The 20,576-nt window shown below is 32.8% G+C and overlaps 1 protein-coding gene across 2 annotated transcripts; it reads left to right on the top strand.

Moving 5' to 3' along the window:
• Positions 1-406: 406 nt before the first annotated feature.
• LOC128233393 (uncharacterized) lies at positions 407-8,012 on the top strand. 2 transcript variants are annotated; one of them, XM_052947051.1, is made up of 4 exons: positions 407-577; positions 1,526-1,960; positions 6,582-6,676; positions 7,239-8,012. In XM_052947051.1, exons 1-3 carry the CDS (start codon positions 514-516, stop codon positions 6,641-6,643), a joined length of 561 nt encoding a protein of 186 aa, XP_052803011.1. In that variant the 5' UTR covers positions 407-513; the 3' UTR covers positions 6,644-6,676; positions 7,239-8,012. The 2 variants fall into 2 exon arrangements, with proteins under 2 accessions (XP_052803011.1, XP_052803012.1); XM_052947052.1 differs by lacking the exon at positions 6,582-6,676.
• The last annotated feature ends 12,564 nt before the right edge of the window (positions 8,013-20,576 follow it).

Here is a 20,576-nt window from a genome sequence, read left to right as displayed (position 1 = left end):
TACGAGTATTTATGAGAACGTGATTATAAAACAACAACAGGAAAACATGTTGATTACAGTGTAAGATCATTTGTTATTCCACTCCTGACTTTGTATAATAATAATAAAATACGATCTTACACTGTAATAAAAAGTATCCTCTTTCACTGATTAATCTCTATAAATCACCGGAAAGCAAATAATGAATTAATTTTCCCGTTAATTGTTGCTATTGCTCTCTCTCTCTCTCTCTCTCTCTTGAAAGCGATTCGTATTGTTTCATTGTATTGGTGTCGTCTTAAAAAAGTGCACTTTCCTGTTGTCAATTAAAAGTCAATTGTATGATTCAAACCGCATGACCTAAGTCGACAAACGTATGTAGTTTTAATTAATCAGATCGCACTTTTTTAAATTAGTGTTACACATGTCCATGTAAATGTGCATCTTTTTACGATTGATTATAAAAAACAAAGCGGTTTTAAGTAAGCTTCAAACAGTGATCATAAAAGATAGCACGCATTTTTACTTTAAAACATGGATTACTTATTATGTCCACTAAAGTTATGTTTCATTCTAGTTGTGGTTGTTTATGCTCAGGGTAGGTAACTGATGTGTTTCTATTAAATATGGGGCTTGAATCATAAGAGTAGAATTACTTATTGTACAGCAGTTTGGGTGTTTCGCTATACTCGAGGATTGATTCGTGGTGTTGCTTTATAATATAAGTATTGACTCATAAGAATGAAAACAACAATTGAAACGTGTTTTTTTTAATATTTTAATATAGCAGTTACTATGTTTCTACATACTCCGATCTGCGGATTTAATTGTAAGAATTTCAATAATTCTAGTACATAAGATTAGATGTTTCTAGTAACTTCGCGAATTATAAAATTTCTTTCACTAATAAATGTATTTAAACCACTGGAAAGCATGTAATACAATTCTAATACAGTAGTGTATTTTTTATATACTTTGAGGATTGAATAATAAAATATACATGGTTTTTAGGAGTTCTAGTTTTTCTATACACTATGTCGAATGAATCATACATATTAAGTCTGATGCAGCAGTTTTGGTGTTTCTTTATACTTTGAGGCTTAAATAAATAGAAATATAATAATCATAATACAGAAGCTTTGGTGTTTCGCGATGCTCTTGGAATTTAAATTTTAGAATCACCATACTTTTGGTACCGAAGTTTTGTTGTTTTGCTATGCTCCTAGGATTTAAACTTAATACTCATAATAATTCCAATGCGCAGTTTTTGTGTTTCTTCTTTTGTGGTGATTCAAACAAAATGAATCACAATAATTATTGTTCAGTTATGTTTTAATATAACATTGAGCTAGATTCCTAGGACTTACAATAACTCTATAACATCAGTTTTGGTGTTTCTGTCTGCTCTTATGATTGTATTTAACGTTATGTTATGATCGCGGCGTCATTCACATCATCATGTTTGTCTCCTCATTATTCAATACATTGTGACTTTTCTATCACGTCACGATCCTCAGAATTAAATAATCTTTTTTTCTGTTTTCAGACAACATTGCACGAATGGAATTTCAAAGGATATCTTCCAATCAACCTGACAAACAACAAATGGTCACTGAGCTTCTTGTTGACTATTTAAGTAATGATACATTTCAGATTATGTGTAAGTTAAACAACATGGCTACACTGAAATCGTTAGTCTTGTGGCAGGCTGATGTTCCTTTCCAAGTTAGAATGCAGAATACTAATCCATCAATAACAAAATCATACCGAAAACCTGCTCTGGACTCCGACGTTTCTGACTGGACAGCTGTTGGTAATTTTAACAATGTGACAAGTAGTCGGTTCTCAACACTTGGTGTTTCCCGGCCTGTGTCCGTATTTACCTGCACGGAAGCGATGACGTTTGTATGCGATTTTCATTACACTGACTATACATTGAGAACAATTCATCGAATGGTACACAAGAAACTTAAAGTACAAGGTAAGGACTGCATATAAGAATTCGGGGTATATTTCGACCTTCAAATTAGCATGAGAAAAAAACAAGTCCATGAAAATATGCATAAAAAATGCAATGACAATTAACATCTTGTACCTGGGTATCAAAACTTTGCCAGGCCACCGGTATATCCACCAGACCGCTCCTAGGGCGACATGTTTACTGCTTTATTCGAATTTCGGGCACTTTATTCACTTCAAATGTTCTATAAAAATATCAATAATTTCAGGTGGTTTTCCTAGTTTAATTTCATGGAATGTGTCTTATTATCTTTTATATTTGCATGTGTATGCGTATGGTATGTGTGCTTGGTGCGGTTGTGGGTTCAATCGGTTCGAAAATAATGGAATAACGATCGTTGGCAATCAGGAAATGTTCATTCAAAATGTACATCATAATAAAACTGCTGTTTCGATCTAGCAAATCATGCACCAAATCCTCAATCGAAGATTCATATGCGTTGTCAAGAGTCGTCATTGAATACAAAAGTCCATTCAATGAATTCAAGAAATGTAATAGTAAGCGATCCTTTAGCGATTTTTTGAACATGTCCTGGACGAATTTAATATAATTATGTACTATATAATGGCAAGTGTAAGATTATTTTCATTAACAGCCTTTTACAGGTAACAAATACCAAAATATCCTAACTGTTTAACATGCGCTGGTGATGAACCGAAAATTAGAAACTGACAAAGTAATGCATTGCACAAATGTTGTTTCCGGAAGAATTTAAAACAAATTATGTATATCAGCTCATTTGATTTTGTTCATAAGAACAATGAATTTAGGGATGATATCCTGACAGAATCACAACACACTCATGGTACTCAGGGTTTTAACAATATATTTCAGGAAATTAAATATCACGTTTCTCTTCGATGATTTAAATAAAAATCAATGTTCAACGCCGGATGAAGTCCCGAGGACGCCATTCTGCATGTATTTTTCAAGAATTCCTTTTATATCTAAAGTCTTATATATTCAGACAGGAATCTTATTCTGAACAATCCTCAATTAAGGCTCATTATTGTCTAATACCTCTGTTTTATTGTTCAAAAGACTGAATGATTAGATAAGTGAACACAATAAAATAACGATTGTAGATATTGCCTGTCAAAATTATCGTGCCATCAAAATCAGTTCACCATGCATACATCAGCGGTGTACAAAATAGATTCACTTCAAAAACCCTGTATTTTTAGTTGACTCCACAGGGGAGTGGTTTACGAAGTTGTTTTAAAGTTTGTAGTGACCTTGCGGTCGGATTTCAATTCCAGCTATCGCCGCAATTTTTAGTATCGGTGCATATCTTTCGCATTTGGTTCATTGCGGAACAAATGAAACTGCCTCATTAATTATTCATGATAACGAGATTTTCCTTAGCAAAATTGCCCACGATACACAACGAAGCTTAGCACACTAGTATATCCAACGCTGCCATTAAATTGAAATATACGAAAAATATTTAATCTGTACATAATTGCATACTTTGCCAAAAAAACTCCGACAACCTACAAGGGAGAGTGTGGCCCCCAGTCATGTTATTTTAATTGCCATTGTCAGCGTTTGTAATAAGACCAGATTATAAATAATCCTGAAACAAGTTGTTATTTTAAACCATTACGGTATGTAAAAATGCAATTAAGGTGGCTGTATGGAATACATGACTCAACCGTCCGAGACTATCACTCCCGCAATTTGCCTTAGAATTTTATTGCCATATGATAAAATTAAATTCATTTCAATGAGTTTTATGCATTTAATAGACAGATAAATCCTTATGTTAGGTTCATTATTTGGTATTTTTCATAACAATGGGATGAACAAATATCGTATCTGGTGACAATCTTTACTGATTTGGAAATCTTTTTCAAAGAGTGATGCTGAAAGTTCTTTTGAGTGAACATTCAAAGCATACAAATCATTGATTTTTTATTACTTTTTTCTACCCTAGCGGTTGAAACTGCTTGACATTGGAACAAATTTTCACAAAACCACCTGATCTGTATTAAATGGGTCCTTTTATTGGTTTAATTTTCGCGAAACATATAAAGTATCGACGTGATACCATCAATAGAGCACAATGATTGATCATGGTTACATGACTCTTGTTGTTTCATTTGTAGCGGTTTTAGTAGTATACATGCGAATAATGTTATCGTTGTCGGATAATCACTTGGTGGTTGTAGCCTTTCAAAAGAAATCTTAAATCAAATATGAGATTGTTACTTGCCTCCAGAGTACCAAACATAAGCTCACTTGGACTCTAAACAAAGTAAAAGCTTCTTTGTGTTTATGAGTAACATGTCTCGTTAAAATTTGATTGTGGGATAAATAGTCTCAGAGTTATGCCCCTTTTACTTAAAACAAGTAAGATAATGTATTGTACAGGCAATGATTTACGAATTTATTATTTAAATGTGATTGAACGCGGTGACAGTGTCGATGTGCATGATGTGTCGTCAAAGCTATTTTGTGGCGTAAATTACATCATTTATTCCAAAGTGAAGTCCCTTTTAATTTTACAAAAAAAAATCATTTTGTCAATCATCTTCGTATTTTCAGAGTAATGCTCATTCTGATATTCAAATGCATCTAGTTATTTATTGTTGAAGTGTATAATAACCCGATAATGTTCTCATTTTACTTAAAGGTAATGCAAATGTTACATTGAACTTAGTATTGAAATTGGTTTGACTGTGTTGCTGCAAACAGGTGACACAGTAAATTAGTGTTGGACCTCTTGATTATATCTCGGACTTCCGTTTTTTGTAAGTGTGTAGTCGAACAAAATCCAGTGCAAAACCAGTAAGAGTCTAGCACTAGAGTCAGGGAGACGGAAGGACTCTTGATAATATACAAGTTTCTCGTACTTGATTTAGTGATAGCTAAGAACTCAGCTCATAAAATTTGTTACATTCCCCAAGTTAGTGTATATTTTGATAAGTTTTACCATTTACGTATTTACTTTATTCGGGATTGTTGGGATAAAAGTAAGGTTGTGCACACAAACTAGTTTAAACCCCCAGTAAATTTGCATTTTACTGACCGTTCCAAGGCAGTACCTAACAATATTTAATAAATATACCTAGATTTTTATATATAGTATGTTTGCACTATGCTGTTTGTGGAGATTTTTGCTGTTCTTCCATGTTTCTTGTTTGTGATTTTATGTTCTATGTCTTTGGCGTATACCCAGTGCCTTTTAACCGGGTTTATATTTAAACATTGTGCTACTGAACTTGTTTCTGTAGCTTTTCGCATAAATATTATCATAAAAAGGTCAACTGCAAGTACTCTATTTTTCAGTCGATCTACATATTTATCCGAGGGAGAAAGATGGGGGCCTTATATATAAAATGATATAATTCCTATCCAAGATTATACTAGTGTACTACCTAAAGTCAATTAACGTAGAAATAACTTTTTTTTTCACTCATGTTTATTCACTTGACGTGTTTAATAAAATTTTACCGTAATGTTTCCTGCAAAAATACTTCAAACACATAGAAGTAACGCCTTAGTTCATATTGCAATCAATATTTGGGTGTTAAGTCATTATGTGTCTAGGAAGTACACGGGTTTTTTTAAATATGAGTTATAATAAATATATTTTGCTTTGGAATACAAAGTAGTATCTGACTTGAGATCAATGTATTTCTTTTATCAGTAGCACCTTCGGCAATCAAGAAACGAATTTTCGATGAAAGCAGCAATGGCGAAGAGATAAGTCCTGAGTCTACTACAATTGTTCATGTGGGTCAGAAATTACGGCTACAATGCTCGGCCAACATTGGGTCTTTTAACACATCAGTGAAAATTCTTTGGATGAAAAATAGCCTTAAGAACAGTAGCAAACTTATCCCTTTTTCCTCCGGTAATCACATAATCGGGGAAGCAAAGGCTTTTGGTAGTTGTGAGTTTGAAAAGACTGACTCGGTAATATACATTGTTGGTGATAACGAGGCTTTCAGAACCCTAGAAGATTATCGTCTTCATTTTCAATGTTTCGTAAATATTCTTTCAGAAGAAACCTCTGCTAGTCAAGGACAGTAAGACATAACTTGAAAACTACGGCTAAAAGCGAAAATAACTATAATGTGTGCATGTTAATGTAGATCTATTTGTACTTTCGTCTTTCATTATTATTTCGCTTACAGGGCTTGATCCATTGTACTATTATTGGACTAAATTAACTTCCTTTTATTGTTGGACTAAATTTACTTCCTTTTATTGTTGAACTAAATTAACTTTCATTTGTGTTTGGACTTAATAAACTTCCTTTTGATTGTTTGACTAAATTAACTTCCTTTTATTGATGGACTAAATTAACTTCATTTTATATTTGGACTAAATTAACTTTCTTCTATTGTTGGACTAAATTAACTCCATTTTATTACTGAACTAAATTAACTTTCTTTTTATTATTGGACTAAATTAACTTCCTTTTATTATTGGGCTAAATTAACTTCATTTTATTATTGGACTAAATTAACTTCCTTTTATATTTGGACTGAATTAACTTCCTTTTATTATTGTACTAAATTAACTTCTTTTTATTACTGGACTAAATTAACGTCCTTTTTTACTTCAATTGTAGACGAACAGGTGGATCGAGTTTCACCGTTCAGACAACGGAACCGTTACAATACGAAGAGTTAGGCACGAGAGACTCAAAACCATACTCAGATTTAGGTAACGGTTGGCAATTGTGCTTGTTTGTAAAGATGTGAACCGGTTACGAATTATGGAATATATTTTTCATTATTCGCCGCACTAAAACTTGCACCATATTGCACTTCTGTCGTTAACCGTTTCTATATGAGCATAGTTGCGCATGTCGTGTGCGCACTGCTGTTGAGTAATTTTTGAAAAAAATAACTACACATTTTGTATCTTTTTAGAAAGGAAATTTGTTGATTGATGTTTTTATGAAGAAATCCGTTTAATTATCAATTAGATTGTAAATGACATCGTTTCCGAAATGAAAAATAGTGCAATGTCGTGAAGAAAACTTAAATTAAGGTAATATTACGATATGATGCTTTTCTGGTAACAAATATCACGTCTCGGCGGTTTCAACGGATAGGTACTACCGAATGACGTGCTACAGGAGGTCTTAACATCATCTTATTATCTAAAACCATACATGTTAAGATAAGTCGGATATAAAGAAAGAAATGTATACAGTACATTTATAATACACAACATAATTAGTGATAAAAAATAATTTAAAATCATCGTTTTTCTGTTTCAGAGTGTCCGATGTATCAAAACACACGTGAATAAAGACTACACAAAGGCTGCATCAGTTTCCTTTCAATGTCATCTACCAGACGTTAGACTATCTTATGTTTAAGACAAATGTGGGCAATTATGACTAGATACCGAACGCTCCCACCAATTTCTTAGGATAATTACGTCTTTGTTTCTAGAAAGTTTTCGTCGTATTACAGAAAACAAAAACTAATGTCGCGGAGTAATAAGTTGTTTACTACTTATGTATTTGTATTTGTTCTCCTCAATTTCTAGTCTATCACTTTTTCTCTTAAATAATGCGAAATTCTTTATGTAATCTTAGTTTGAAAATGAACAATTTTTCTTTCTTATTATTGAGATGTTTTGTAAGAGGTTCTTAAGTGACGTTGATGTAAAACTTGCAGCAAAATCTCCTTGGCTGAAAGATTCGAAAGACAATGATTTTCATTGTATACATAAGACTTGTTAAAAAGGTGGTTTAGATGAATAAAGTCTTGTAAACTACCGAACTGAAAAAGATATCAGTTAATAAAGGTGTGAAAAAGTAACGCATACATATGCCAAATAACTGTTTATCGTCATGGAAAAACACATCAACTGTAATAACTTTGATAGTATAATAGTATAACTATTTTCCTTCATTTTTTAATAACTTTCTTATTTGAAAAGATATCACCAAGAACTCTCAACGCATTGTTGATTAGGTTGTCCGGGGCATTTTGACATAAAAACAAAGTAGTAATGTGGACAGATATTTCTGAAAAAATGTGAATGCTTTCTGATCCAAAACCTAATAAAATCCTCTTTTTAAAAATGTGTTCAACTTCTTTTCCCCAAAAACATGTTTTACTCCCAAAACTGATCGTTCCTCAAAACTAAATAAAACATTAACTTTTGATTTTTTTTATCTTCCCCAACCCATTTGCACTATGGAAGGCCCTTAACCAGGATTTGTTTTAAATTATCAATACTTGGCCAGGCCATGCATAGGGAATTCTTTTCGCAGGCTCTTTTCTATGCCTGTGATCGAAACGAATTTCTTTATGACCATTTACACAATCATAATAACAATAGTTACTTTTTCGGAATAACATTTTAAAAGGGATTTAACATCTGTCTTACCTTATAATCAATAATTAAAAATCAGTTAAGCAATAACAACCAGTTTTCTGGCTGTAAGGCTGTAATCTTTCTATTTGGTAGTTCTACGGATATTTTCTCATAACATCATGATCTGGAAAATAATATTTAACTGAGACAATATCATTTCTGACGACTACCCGTACAATTTTGTTGTTATTGAAGCCGAAAAATCAATAAGTTTAAACTTATTTATTTTACAACGATTGTAAAACAAGTTATTACAACATTATATATAACACTCTCGTTGGCACGATGTTACGTGAGAGTGTTGTGTTGTGGAGGAAACCCAAGTATCCGGAGGAAACACACTTGCCCGGTCTTGGTGACCACAAACTGAACTCACATCCGCCCAGGCCGGGAATCGACCCCGGGACGCATAGGTGAGAAGCGAGTGAGCTTTCAACTGCGCAAACAGCCATGAATTAGGCCTTGCTAAATTCGGCAGGAAAACACATCTTACAACGGAAACGTTTTTCACCATTTCTTGTGAACAAATAAAGGTTGCTTGAATGCGCTATGATTTTGAAAGGTTTGTGATACAATGAATGATACAAGGTTGTATTTAATGCATGGTTATCATCATCGACTACCTTAAAGTTGCACAAAGTAGGTTATATTATCCTAATATTTACCCTACGTAAGAAAACAAGAAATACCATCTTGTTAAAACGCTTAGACACGAAATTTAATGGATCATGTATCTACTTGAATAACAGCCAATGCCAGGAGTTCCTAGCTAGATGTTGACCAAAGTGGAAGAGGATAACTTCAAGTACGTTTTGTTTACTCTACCATATCTGATTGATCTTTTGATCAAGGACCCTTAACCGATACGATATATCAAGTAACAAAATTAAATAAAACTTTAAAGTTATGCTCTGCATTGAAGAACCAAAGTATATTTTCATTTTTTACTTCTACGAATGATTCTAACATGTTATTACTTTAAACAGGGTTTTTATTTGAATTCTTGACCACTAGGTTATCCCTCTTAATTTCATTCTAATATGAGTAAATGTTTTATTTAAATCATGAGGGCAATATTGATATTTGTGACTTTTGCAAAAATCATCAATGAATTTGTTATCTACCAACCATTCGTTTAATTTGTTCCGAAATTAATAAGGTTTTCTTTAATACTTTAGGCGTAATATGGAGTTTTATCAGTGATGACAGCAGTGAAAATATCAATTTTGGTGTTTTCACTGCAAACTAAGAAGTGAAAATAGCAACTTTAAGAACCACTTTAAAAATCAATTATAGTTCCTTAATTAAATCAAAAAAAAAGTTTTTCACCTCTGAACCAGTAAATTATATAAAATTATATAATACTTTGAGCTTAAAAACGATTGATTATATATGAAAACAATAGACAAAAAGAAATGTTCGAACATAAATCGATGTCATGTCATGCATTAAATATCTTTTCAAACTGTATGACTTTGTAATACGAAATTTTCGAAATAACTACAATGAACCCCAAAACACTTTTCGGAAACTATTTCTCCACAAGTCAGCGGAGGAACGATAGTTTACGTATTCACCGATCAAAATTTTGCCCGTCCAAAGGTTAACCGTAGTGAAAAATATGTTGTTGTTTTGTTTTTTTCAAAAATGAGTTATCTAGAGGTATAAATAAAATACCAAGATAAAAGTACATGTTATGCGACAGCATATTTCTAAACATGTATTTAGTATAGAAGTTGTTCGCAAATATAAAAATAGTGTTTAAACAATCATAAACAAAAATCATTGAAACTTAAGTATCTAATGCTAGAATATGATATGCGACTTACGACTGATATATTTTTGTGAAACCAAACATGTTGTGGCCATAGCAGTTTATTAATAGTTTGACGAAACTAATCACGCATTCAAATTCCGGTCATAAAGCGAAGGCGGACTGAATAAGCGACAAAGAATGTCCTCTGTTACTTTTTGGAAAGTATTGCTAAGAAAACTTACTAAATTGATCATGTAATTTAAAAACTACTACATTTTGCTGATTTCATCAGAAACAGTAGTCTATAAAGACATGGTTGCTCTTATGATTGGGACAATCCCTTCCTGCAGGTAATTATCTGAATTCCATCGTCCTGACAATATCATCACTATATAAGAATGTTAATTGAAAATACCAAATCGTAACACGTTAACAAATACTTGCCGAAAAACAAAAGAAGTTGTATGTGATCGACATATAAATTTGAAACTATAATTTAATAAATAATATTCATATTCATATTTAAAATGACCGTTGATATATTTTCTGGTATTTAAATGCCACATCTTTTCCAGTCGGTCTAGGCCACACCACTGAAAAAAACACACCTTTTCCGTAAAGATAAAGGATAAAATGTTCAGTGAAATAATGTATAATATATAAAATATATAAAATATTACTCGCATATTAATCATTTACAAGAGCGATCTGTCCAGGTGCAGATCAGCCGTCTAATTTCCATGTAGTTTTTTTAAGCACCTTATTACTTAGGGAGGCTGTTTCATAACTGACTGGCTACAACTCAAAAAATATTTGTAATCCTTTCCTGCAAACAACGCTGCTACTCTATTGCCATCCGATGCTGATATATTCAATAGATAGCGCTTTTTATGAAGAACATTACTTTCGATTAGATTGTACCAAACATGCCAAACAATTGGCTTGTTCTTCAAAGAATATTGACCTTTTTCTGAGTGGCCACATTTCATTGTTTGGAAATGTCATCATATACATCATGTTCTAATTCATGTAAAGTTGCACTTATATCCGCTACAAAGTTTTCTATAAATTTCGAGTCCAATTTACAATAAAGACCATTAAATAAAAAGCTCACCAGTTTCAATTTTCAATGAAGATGATAGGGGAGCATGGCTAGAGTAAACCTTAAAATCATTAACGCTAAGACGTTGTATTATATCACAACTATCGACCAAAGAGATAAAATAATCAACAACATTTGCCCATCGACAGTTAACAATACAAATATTTTTAGCTTTACACAAGATAATCGGAGACGCGATTGGATGTTAAGTCACGTGATAGTCTGTACATTGAAGTACCAATAGGTATTACGTCATCAAGACTTTTACCAAGATCTTTATCAATGAAAGCATATTTTCTACCTAGTTAATATTTCATATCGCCTGTCAAAAAGGCTTTACCAAATTAACGAAAATGAGTTCAATCTACATCAATTTGTCAACAGTATACATGTTATGAATATGGAAAAATACTGGCGCTGTATACACAACACCAATGTAATTATCATGATCTGTTTTAAAGAAATACTAATCAAACTTTAACCATACAAGACAAACGATATAAAAACAAATATTAATTAAACACATTTTCGTATACTTTTTTTAACATATATTATTAATCCGCCATTAGAGTGTTTGGCTGTGCGGTTCTGGTGTTATCTGTATGAATATATAGGACTGCGATAAAATTAATATTCTACTTACTATTTGTCCATGTTTCACTAAAAAAATATGATATTTACACAATAATTTAACAAACTCTAGATCTGATGTTTTTTCTCAATGTAGGTTTTTCAATATTTCATGTAACGCACGTTAGAAAATAATAACTGCTGCCTTACTTACCGTCTCGTTAGAACCTTAATAATTATCAATTGCCAGCTTATAACGATTTATTGTTTTAATTCGGCGATGACTTCATAACCGTTTCCGGGTGTTCCTTGATGATATATCTTTTAAACACCTAAAACGCAAAGGCGATTATAGTTCTGATCTTTGACGACAAAAAACGCTGTTTTAGACAGCGAGAACTGACATTTCTAAATTCCGATTCTATACAGTGATATCAAAACTGAAGTTAAGAATGGTATTTGATGGTTGAATTTTTTTCACATTGTCATATTGTGACATTATGCGCACGCTTGCGAATTTCGCGAACACGTTGATCTATTTTTGAGTTGCTGTATTAGAATGATACTATAAAACCCCATGCATGTACTTTTGACACTTACGATTGTGTTTATATTAGTATGCTTGCCATGTGTCACAGTCATTTTCATTTGAAATGAAATATGTTTAAACCAAGTTTAAAGAATAAATATTATGTCAGAGTTAAAGGTTATCTTTGTTGGTATTTCGGGAACATTCTTAACTAGTCTATTATTTGAAAAATATCACTGAGTGAGCAACACAAGTTGAATTTCTCGAATTGCTTTGTTACGATTGAAATATTTACTTTTCCACAGATACACTTACAAAATTTGTTTTTTAATCATGGCTTGAAACGAAGAGTATGGAGTGTATGTTTGTGTATCTTGTTCTAATCGCTAAGGCCCTTGCCTTGCGCCCATAAACATGGTTTATTTTTGAATTTTCGACTACTTGGCTTGTCCCTGCAGTTTTTTATTTGAATAAATGAATAAATTGGTATTGAAATTGTATCTAAATGACTTCTTTGATTGTTCTTTTTCCAGAACTGTGTGCATTTTTGTTTGTGCAATAGGTAAAAAGTTAAAATTGTAACTTTCAGGATATAATCCGATGTTCATTGTTGCAAAAACGAACGACATAATACAAAATGAATTAAATGTTTAATTCACATTTGTCTATCGATAATTGTTGATTTATACAATAGTTATTGCACCTGGTACCGGAGTTATTGAAATGAAACCTGCGTATGTTTCGCGATATCAATGCTTGTAATCACCAGGGCTGTGTATTAAGTGACCGTTTCCTACCAAGGACATCAAAGGAAACACTCTTCAAATTGGTTTATGAAACTACTTATACCATATTTGAGAGTGTTTTCTATGTTTTGTTCTATAAATGGTTTTAAACTTGTGTTATTTATTATAGCCATGTTTAAGATTTAGAATGAATATGTATTAAACTATTTGTCATTTAACTGTTTTTAGACAATGACCTGCAGATTGAGTTCCAGAGGGTACTGGGTGCTGGAAAACTAACAATTACACAAATTTAGGTGGACGACTGAGACGTTTCAGGTTATGTGTTAGGTGAACAATGTGAATGAATTGTTTGAAACTGGACCTTGAGGGTTAAATATAAGGCTGCTTCAAATAACCAAAAATGTTCAAACCTCACCATGATGCAGAATATTAAACACACTAATGCGGAGACACACCGGAGACCTCTACTTGCGTCGGTTGTGTCAGATTTAACAGCGTTGACAACTTTGACACGACTGATAGTTACGGGATGAATACAACTGTTGGTTTATCTCGACAGGTGTCGACTGTTACATGTAGTATTTCGGTGGAGTATAGATGCTTTCTTCCGTACACAGATCTTGTACTTGTTACTGCACCTGGGTAAATATCTAGAGTGCTTAATGTCCAAGTAACATTCATTCTATTTGCCATTGTGTTAAACACTAGAACTTATATTGGCATTTAATTCATTATGGCAGTTCTATGGAATTAAATACGCAATTTTTAAGCAGAATGACTAAACAATGGAACCAATTTAGCCCTTTTAGTGTCGCATCGAGTATCACATTGTTTACAGTTTGTGAAATATCATGAAGTATGGTATACCACAACAGAACTTTGTTTTGCATTTAGTATTGTGAACAGAATGAGCTTTTAATTTTAATTCTTTTCGATATAAACCATATTGTTTTTTTTAATGCCAACATCTCTCAAAGACTTCATTTGTTATCACGACATTCCTTTCAGTTGTACTTACTACCAAAGACAGTCTACATCATAAGTGGCGTGAGTAGTGCGTTCCGAATAAACGTCTCTGGTTCAATAGAGCCCTTGAATGTGATTCAAACAGTAAAGATGGAGTGCTCTGACAACATCGGCTTCTACAACGATACCGCCAAGATCCTCTGGTTGAAGAGCAGCCTTGTTGCTGACAACCCCTCGCTTCTTATCATAATCCCGATGAATACGAATACGAATAGTTTATTACGTACTACAAGGCCTCCAGCCCAAAATACACAGTATCACATTTGTTATATAGATGACAAAATTTAAATAATAAATAGACATGCACATGAATGCACAGTAACACATAGAATTGTTATGAAACGATAATATTGGTGCATAAATAAATAAATAGGCAATATTTAAACATGTTTGTAACATATAATTATGTTCGTAATTGAATACTGTTTAAACTTGAATAGTTGCATCTCTTAAAAAAAATGCTTTTAGTAAAAGGTTTGCCAAACAACGTATATGTTATGCCTGATCACTCGACATGATAGCATTAAATAGAGTAACACTCACAAATGTGTTTAGCCATTGGGGCATAAAATGTTCATTTCTCAAGTCGTTATAAAGTGGACAAATTAACAGCATATGTAATTCATCTTCTACAGTGTACACATTTCGACTTAAGCAAAATGGACAAAATCTATACTGTCGTTCTATATTCGCATGGTTCCCCTTTTCTACCATCAGTTTATGGCACGAGCATCGAAAGTTCGAAAGGGCCTTTCTATGTAAATATGGCATATTAAGTGTTAGATATTTTTCAATGTCAAGTAATGATTTAAATTGGCAATAATAGATTGCTTTTGCCGATGAGTTTATGTCAGCATTAAGTTTCTGTAAAGCCTAGTCTTTCAGTCTTCGAGTGAATGCAGCCATAAATGACATCACAACACCGATTTCGTCTGCAATGCACGCGTAACCGAAACCATGTTGAAACAGTAGCTGTTTAAGATGGGACGTCCAGTTGGTTCTTCATGCTTCTGACTGTCTACGCAACATCAGGTAACATTGCCGTGGGTATCGTTGTGGTGACATCTGTAGAAGTCTCGTCCAGTACTTCTTGTCATGAATTGACAAATAACGCTAATCGTCCACATTCGCTAAGTGCGAAGAACTTTGCTGTATTCGTATGCACTGCACATATTCTCTTACAAAAGTTTATTTGCACTCTTTCTGTGTTTATGGAAAGTTCATAGCCCCATATTTCGGATGAATAACAAAGAATAGGCGCAACCATTGAATCAACTAATTTTTAAAATAAGATTGCGAGGGTTTGAAATGTCCAAAGTATTTTTCATATTTATATATAGTAATGAGTGCTTTTGAAGCTTGTTTACACAGCATATCTTCTGTCATTGACCAACTTAGTTTTGGAGTGAAGTATGCACCAAAATACTTATAAAAGGACACAACTTCAAGTAACTTCCCCTTATTATACCATTGTTCATAAGCTCTTAGTGGCCCACCATTTCTAAATGAAAACCTATGTGATCCACAGACCTCGGGTAACTGATTGTATCAAAAGACGGACTCTTTCACATATAATATGACGACAAAGGATGATTTAAGAAAGGCCAACAGCATACTTAATTTTCAAAGATATGTGTCCATTGCATAAATTGGAAACACCAGAGCAACCAACGACAGATATACTGTTCAACATTAGCTGTTTGCAATTTTGAATTCCAGTGTCATAGTTACTTTAGTTCTGATACCATAAAAATATTTTTTTCCTTTACCGTATAAAACAAATATATAAAAAGGTACTTTACAAATATGAGTGCAGCCAACTGATGTATTGCTAATCTTAATGAAAGAGACAAATCCTAAATTTAGGAACCATTTGACAACGCAATAAAATAGGTTTTATTTTAAAATGGTAGCTCGGTGTCGAAGCTTAAATACAGTAGAATGAAGGATGAAGGATGCATAATTGCTCGAAATTATTTTGGAATGGAATTAGAATTAGGAATACGTGTTTTTTTTAAGACTGGGATAAACGAAACATGCAAATGCGTAAATGCTTGCTCTATGTTGGTGTTTTATTGATGGTGGGGAAGTTCAAGCTTAATTGTAAAATATGTGTGTCTATATGTGTATGATAACCCTCTGTGTTGAAGGATCTAACAGAGTAAGGCGGTTCTGCTAGTGTGACAACAAAAGGTTAATAGTATGTATGATAGAAAGATAAGAATTAAGTTGAATTAAAACGTCAGTGTAATGACCACTCTCGAGCTGTTACAGGATGCGGATTTAAAAAATTGCACATTATGTACACATAATATATGCAATTGGGTTCGAAATTAAGCTCATTGTTTTAAAAACTGAAAAACAAAAATTACTATTGCAACTTCTTCGGAAAAAACAAACACGGACGTAAAGACATGGGTTCATTCTGGTCAAAATGTAATTTAAATGAACACGTTTCATGTGATTTGATAAATAAATATGGATAGTATAACACGTATCTTACACCAAAGCCAATCAACCATGACGAAATACTAAACATAATAGGAAAAATGATGGTATTCAGTAACTTGATGTTAATATCATAATTAAGTTTATTTAGCGACCACATGTATAGGAGAAGCATAGGGTCATAAACCGACTGCGGAGTCAACGACGCTTTGGGCCGAATTCAGAACAATCACTCTCACTCACACTCAATGAGTTAATCCTCTGTAATCACATAACGGTCGAGATATTTTCGAGTGAAAGGTCTATCCGTATTCACAGGTGTGAGTGAGACTCAAGTGTTTTGCGTGAGTGGGACATTTGTGAGTGCCCGGCGAGGCCACTTGAACCGCCCTAAAGGATTGGTTTTGACTACGAATTGAATGAGTGTGAGTAATAAAAGTACATGACAAGTAGAAAAGATGAAATATATCAGATATTTGGAACAAATAAGGGACATCCTCGTTCCCAGACAATATTTAAGAGACCTGGATAATCCATTGAAGTGCATGTACTTCAATAACGTGGCCATCTATAAAAATTAATTTTTCAAAAGGATGCGCCAATCATATATTTGTTTTGTTCTGTAATGATCTTGCCCAGCAAAGTTGATGGTTGCAATTCATCGATGGCTGCAAAGACAGGCAGCTAAATGTACGCGAAGTTATCAGCATAGTGGCGTGAAGTTGGCGGACTAACAGCCTAAATTTGTTCTCTATTTCAAGGTGATTGTTTATGCGTTTAATTGGGAAATGTGATTGATCAATGTTTTTTACTCGTACATTAACATAGCGGCCTTAATTGATTTCTACTTCAAAGCATATATGAGTTTTCTTCAAAAACAATACTGAAATAATTGTTTTTAAATGCAAAACTCATCACGCTGAAGCGATTTTTTTTCAAAAAGTAGATCACGCAGTCCAGCGGCCTAGCGGCGTGAAGTTAGCGGCCTGGTGGCATAGCGGCCTAAAATTCCCCAAACCTCAATCCAGCAGCCCATAAAAAGGGGGAACTGCTGATATTCGCTAAATGATGTTGATTTATGATTAGAAACATTTAAGTTATCATTGTTTCAGAAAAGAAAACATATAAAATGCTTTGGAATAGGAAACATTTTAAGGCCGCTTGTCACATGAGGCAGGTAGGCCGCCAGGCCGCTAACTTTACGCCGCTAGGCCATTTCAGAACGTGGTCAGGGAATTGATATGTATTTTCCAGCCTACATTCAGCTGGATTATTATTATTATTATTAGTATTATTATTATTATTATTAGTAGTAGTAGAAGTAGTAGTAGTAGTAGTAGAAGTAGTAGTTGTAGTAGTAGTAGTAGTAGTAGTAGTAGTAGTAGTAGTAGTAGTAGTAGTAGTAGTAGTAGAAGTAGAAGAAGTATCAGCAGCAGCAGCAGCAGCAGTAGCAGCTGCAGCACCAGCACCACCACCACCACCACAACCACCACTACCACCAACACCACCACCAACACCACCATAGCATCATCATCAACATCATCATCATCATCATCATCATTATTGTTATTATTATTATTTTTGTTATTATTATTATTATTATTATTATTATTATTATTATTATTATTATTATTATTATTATTATCATTTTCGTCATCTTCATCCATTTTCCCCTACATTTCTTCAGTTGTGTTTCCGAGGTGTAATTTCCACATTGTATAATGTAAACACCACCATAGTCAAACAGATAATCCGATATGATCATGTAAATATACATGTATATAAACTGTATTGGTCACTTGATTAAGTGGAGTGTTAGCGAGGCGTGTGAATACGAACAGATCACTTGAGTGTCACTCCCATTATTCCACTCAAGTGATCACTTGAGTGTCCCTTACGGGAATGTGGTTGGAGTGTGAGTGAGAGTGGATGTTCTGAATTTGGCCCTTTCTTTTTATCGATTAAATATCAGTTTCTGCCACGTAGCTTGAGTTTGGAATAAGGTTTTGTAATGAAACTTAATGTATAGTTTAACCTTGAGAAAAATGATTCGCTGCGTAAACAAGACTTATTTTAATTGAGCAATATTTAGAGTATTAGAAGTTTGGTTAAGTATTTATTTTAATTTACTCATTGAATTATAAACAGTAGTAAACACGGAAAATTTGGGGCTGCCTTGTTCCTGTCAATAACTGAAATCTTTTTATTTCCGCAAGCTCAAAATACATTAACTATTCACGTCTCACAAACAATAAAATGGTTAACACATTCATGTTTCTTGTTTGTGATTTTTTGTGTTTGTATTCTATGTCTTTGGCGTTTACCCAGTGCCATTATACCGGGTTTATGTTTAAACTTTTTGCTACTGAGCTTGTTTCTGTAGTTTTTCACATAAGTATTTAATAAAAAACACAGTGATGTTTTTTATTCATTAACCAATGAAATATATGGAAAAAGGAAAATACTGATGCGGCTGGACGTTGATTTAAATGCCCTTTTCTCACGAATATGTTTAGCATTAACTTCCTTTATTTATAACAAAAAATACAAGGCTAAGATATATCAATAGCGTCGTTAACCATTTAATTATTCAGTCTTAGATGCATTATTTCGCAGTTTGTTATTAGTGTTACGATAATATCGTGTCAGGAATTAAGAAATATAAGACAAGATGTTAAAAAAGAGTGTCAGCTCAGCGATATTTCTCTGCTTCCTCTATCAAATAGGTAACTTTAAAATTCATGTGTCGTTGTCGACATCAAATTCAAGTTGTAATATTTACACGATTAAGTGTAATCGAATCAAATATATATGATGTAGAAAACTTGATATAACCACTTGTTATGAACTGAACCAACACGAAACCGGAATATCATATCGTTTATCTCTAGAATCTTAATATAGTATGAGATAAAGTAAGGGAAGTTTTGCATTTAAAGATGATGATATATAGTTATTCAGTGCATATAAGTTGTAGTGTGGACCATAAATGAATAATGTATTTATTCATTAATGACCTGAGTGAATATGGTTCTTAAACCACTTCAATAGGTCTGTTGTAGATTGATATATCAAATATGTGGATTTTAATGTGAAACATATATATTATATCATTTGTCAAACAATAACTTAAGGCCCAATCTTATACAGTCAAAAATAGATTTTAACATTTGATAAGTGTATGTTTGCAGTTTTGCAAATAACACAATGTTGTCGGCATTAAATAACAACATAATGTTATTATCTTCAAACCAAATAATACCAGACAAGTCAATGTTCACCCAATTCATTGTATTGTACACTATTAACTTTTTACAAATTTGCGTATTACTTTCCTTGTTTTATGAATATGGATATTCGCTTTAGCCACTTTGTAATTGATATTTTTATGAACTAAATATTTCAATTTTCGGACATTGATATAATTAATATGCTATCAATGCATAAACGCATTAAGAGAAAAAATGTATAATTACACTATAGAATAAAACATTTGAAACTACGCCAAGCATCTTACAGTATTCATTGAGTGCATTTGCCAATTGAAAATAAATTGAAATTCACGTGACCTTATGTTTAACCTCATTTATATTTGAATCGCTATGGGAAGTTTTAAACAGTGATGATCAGTACCATTTATATACAGCACTATGTTTTTGGAATACATTTAATTGACATGAAATACTATACAAATTCCAATGTATTCAAATTTAAATATGTAGTATGTTTAGGTAACAACCAAATGTCCAATATAGAAAGTTATGCCAATTTGTAAAATAATTATTGACAACGTTTTAACTCTGTCAATAAATTCATTCATGCGATCATAAATAAAAGTTAATTTAAACCTTTTTAGTATTACAAATGTTCGTTTAAAGCATTGTTAAACATGTGTCTCTCCAATTTTTCTTTGTTTTTTATATTTGTATATTGCATGTTCTTTTCTCTAAAATAGCCTCGTTTCTTGTTATGTTTTTCTTTGTCTAATACATTCATGCTGTCTTGTTATCATAAACTGGGTTCTTTGAATTTCACTTGTGAACTTA

The sequence above is a fragment of the Mya arenaria genome, chromosome 5 (genome assembly GCF_026914265.1).
Source record: "Mya arenaria isolate MELC-2E11 chromosome 5, ASM2691426v1".
NCBI lineage: Eukaryota > Metazoa > Mollusca > Bivalvia > Myida > Myidae > Mya > Mya arenaria.
This window is presented reverse-complemented; position numbering and strand designations above follow the sequence as displayed.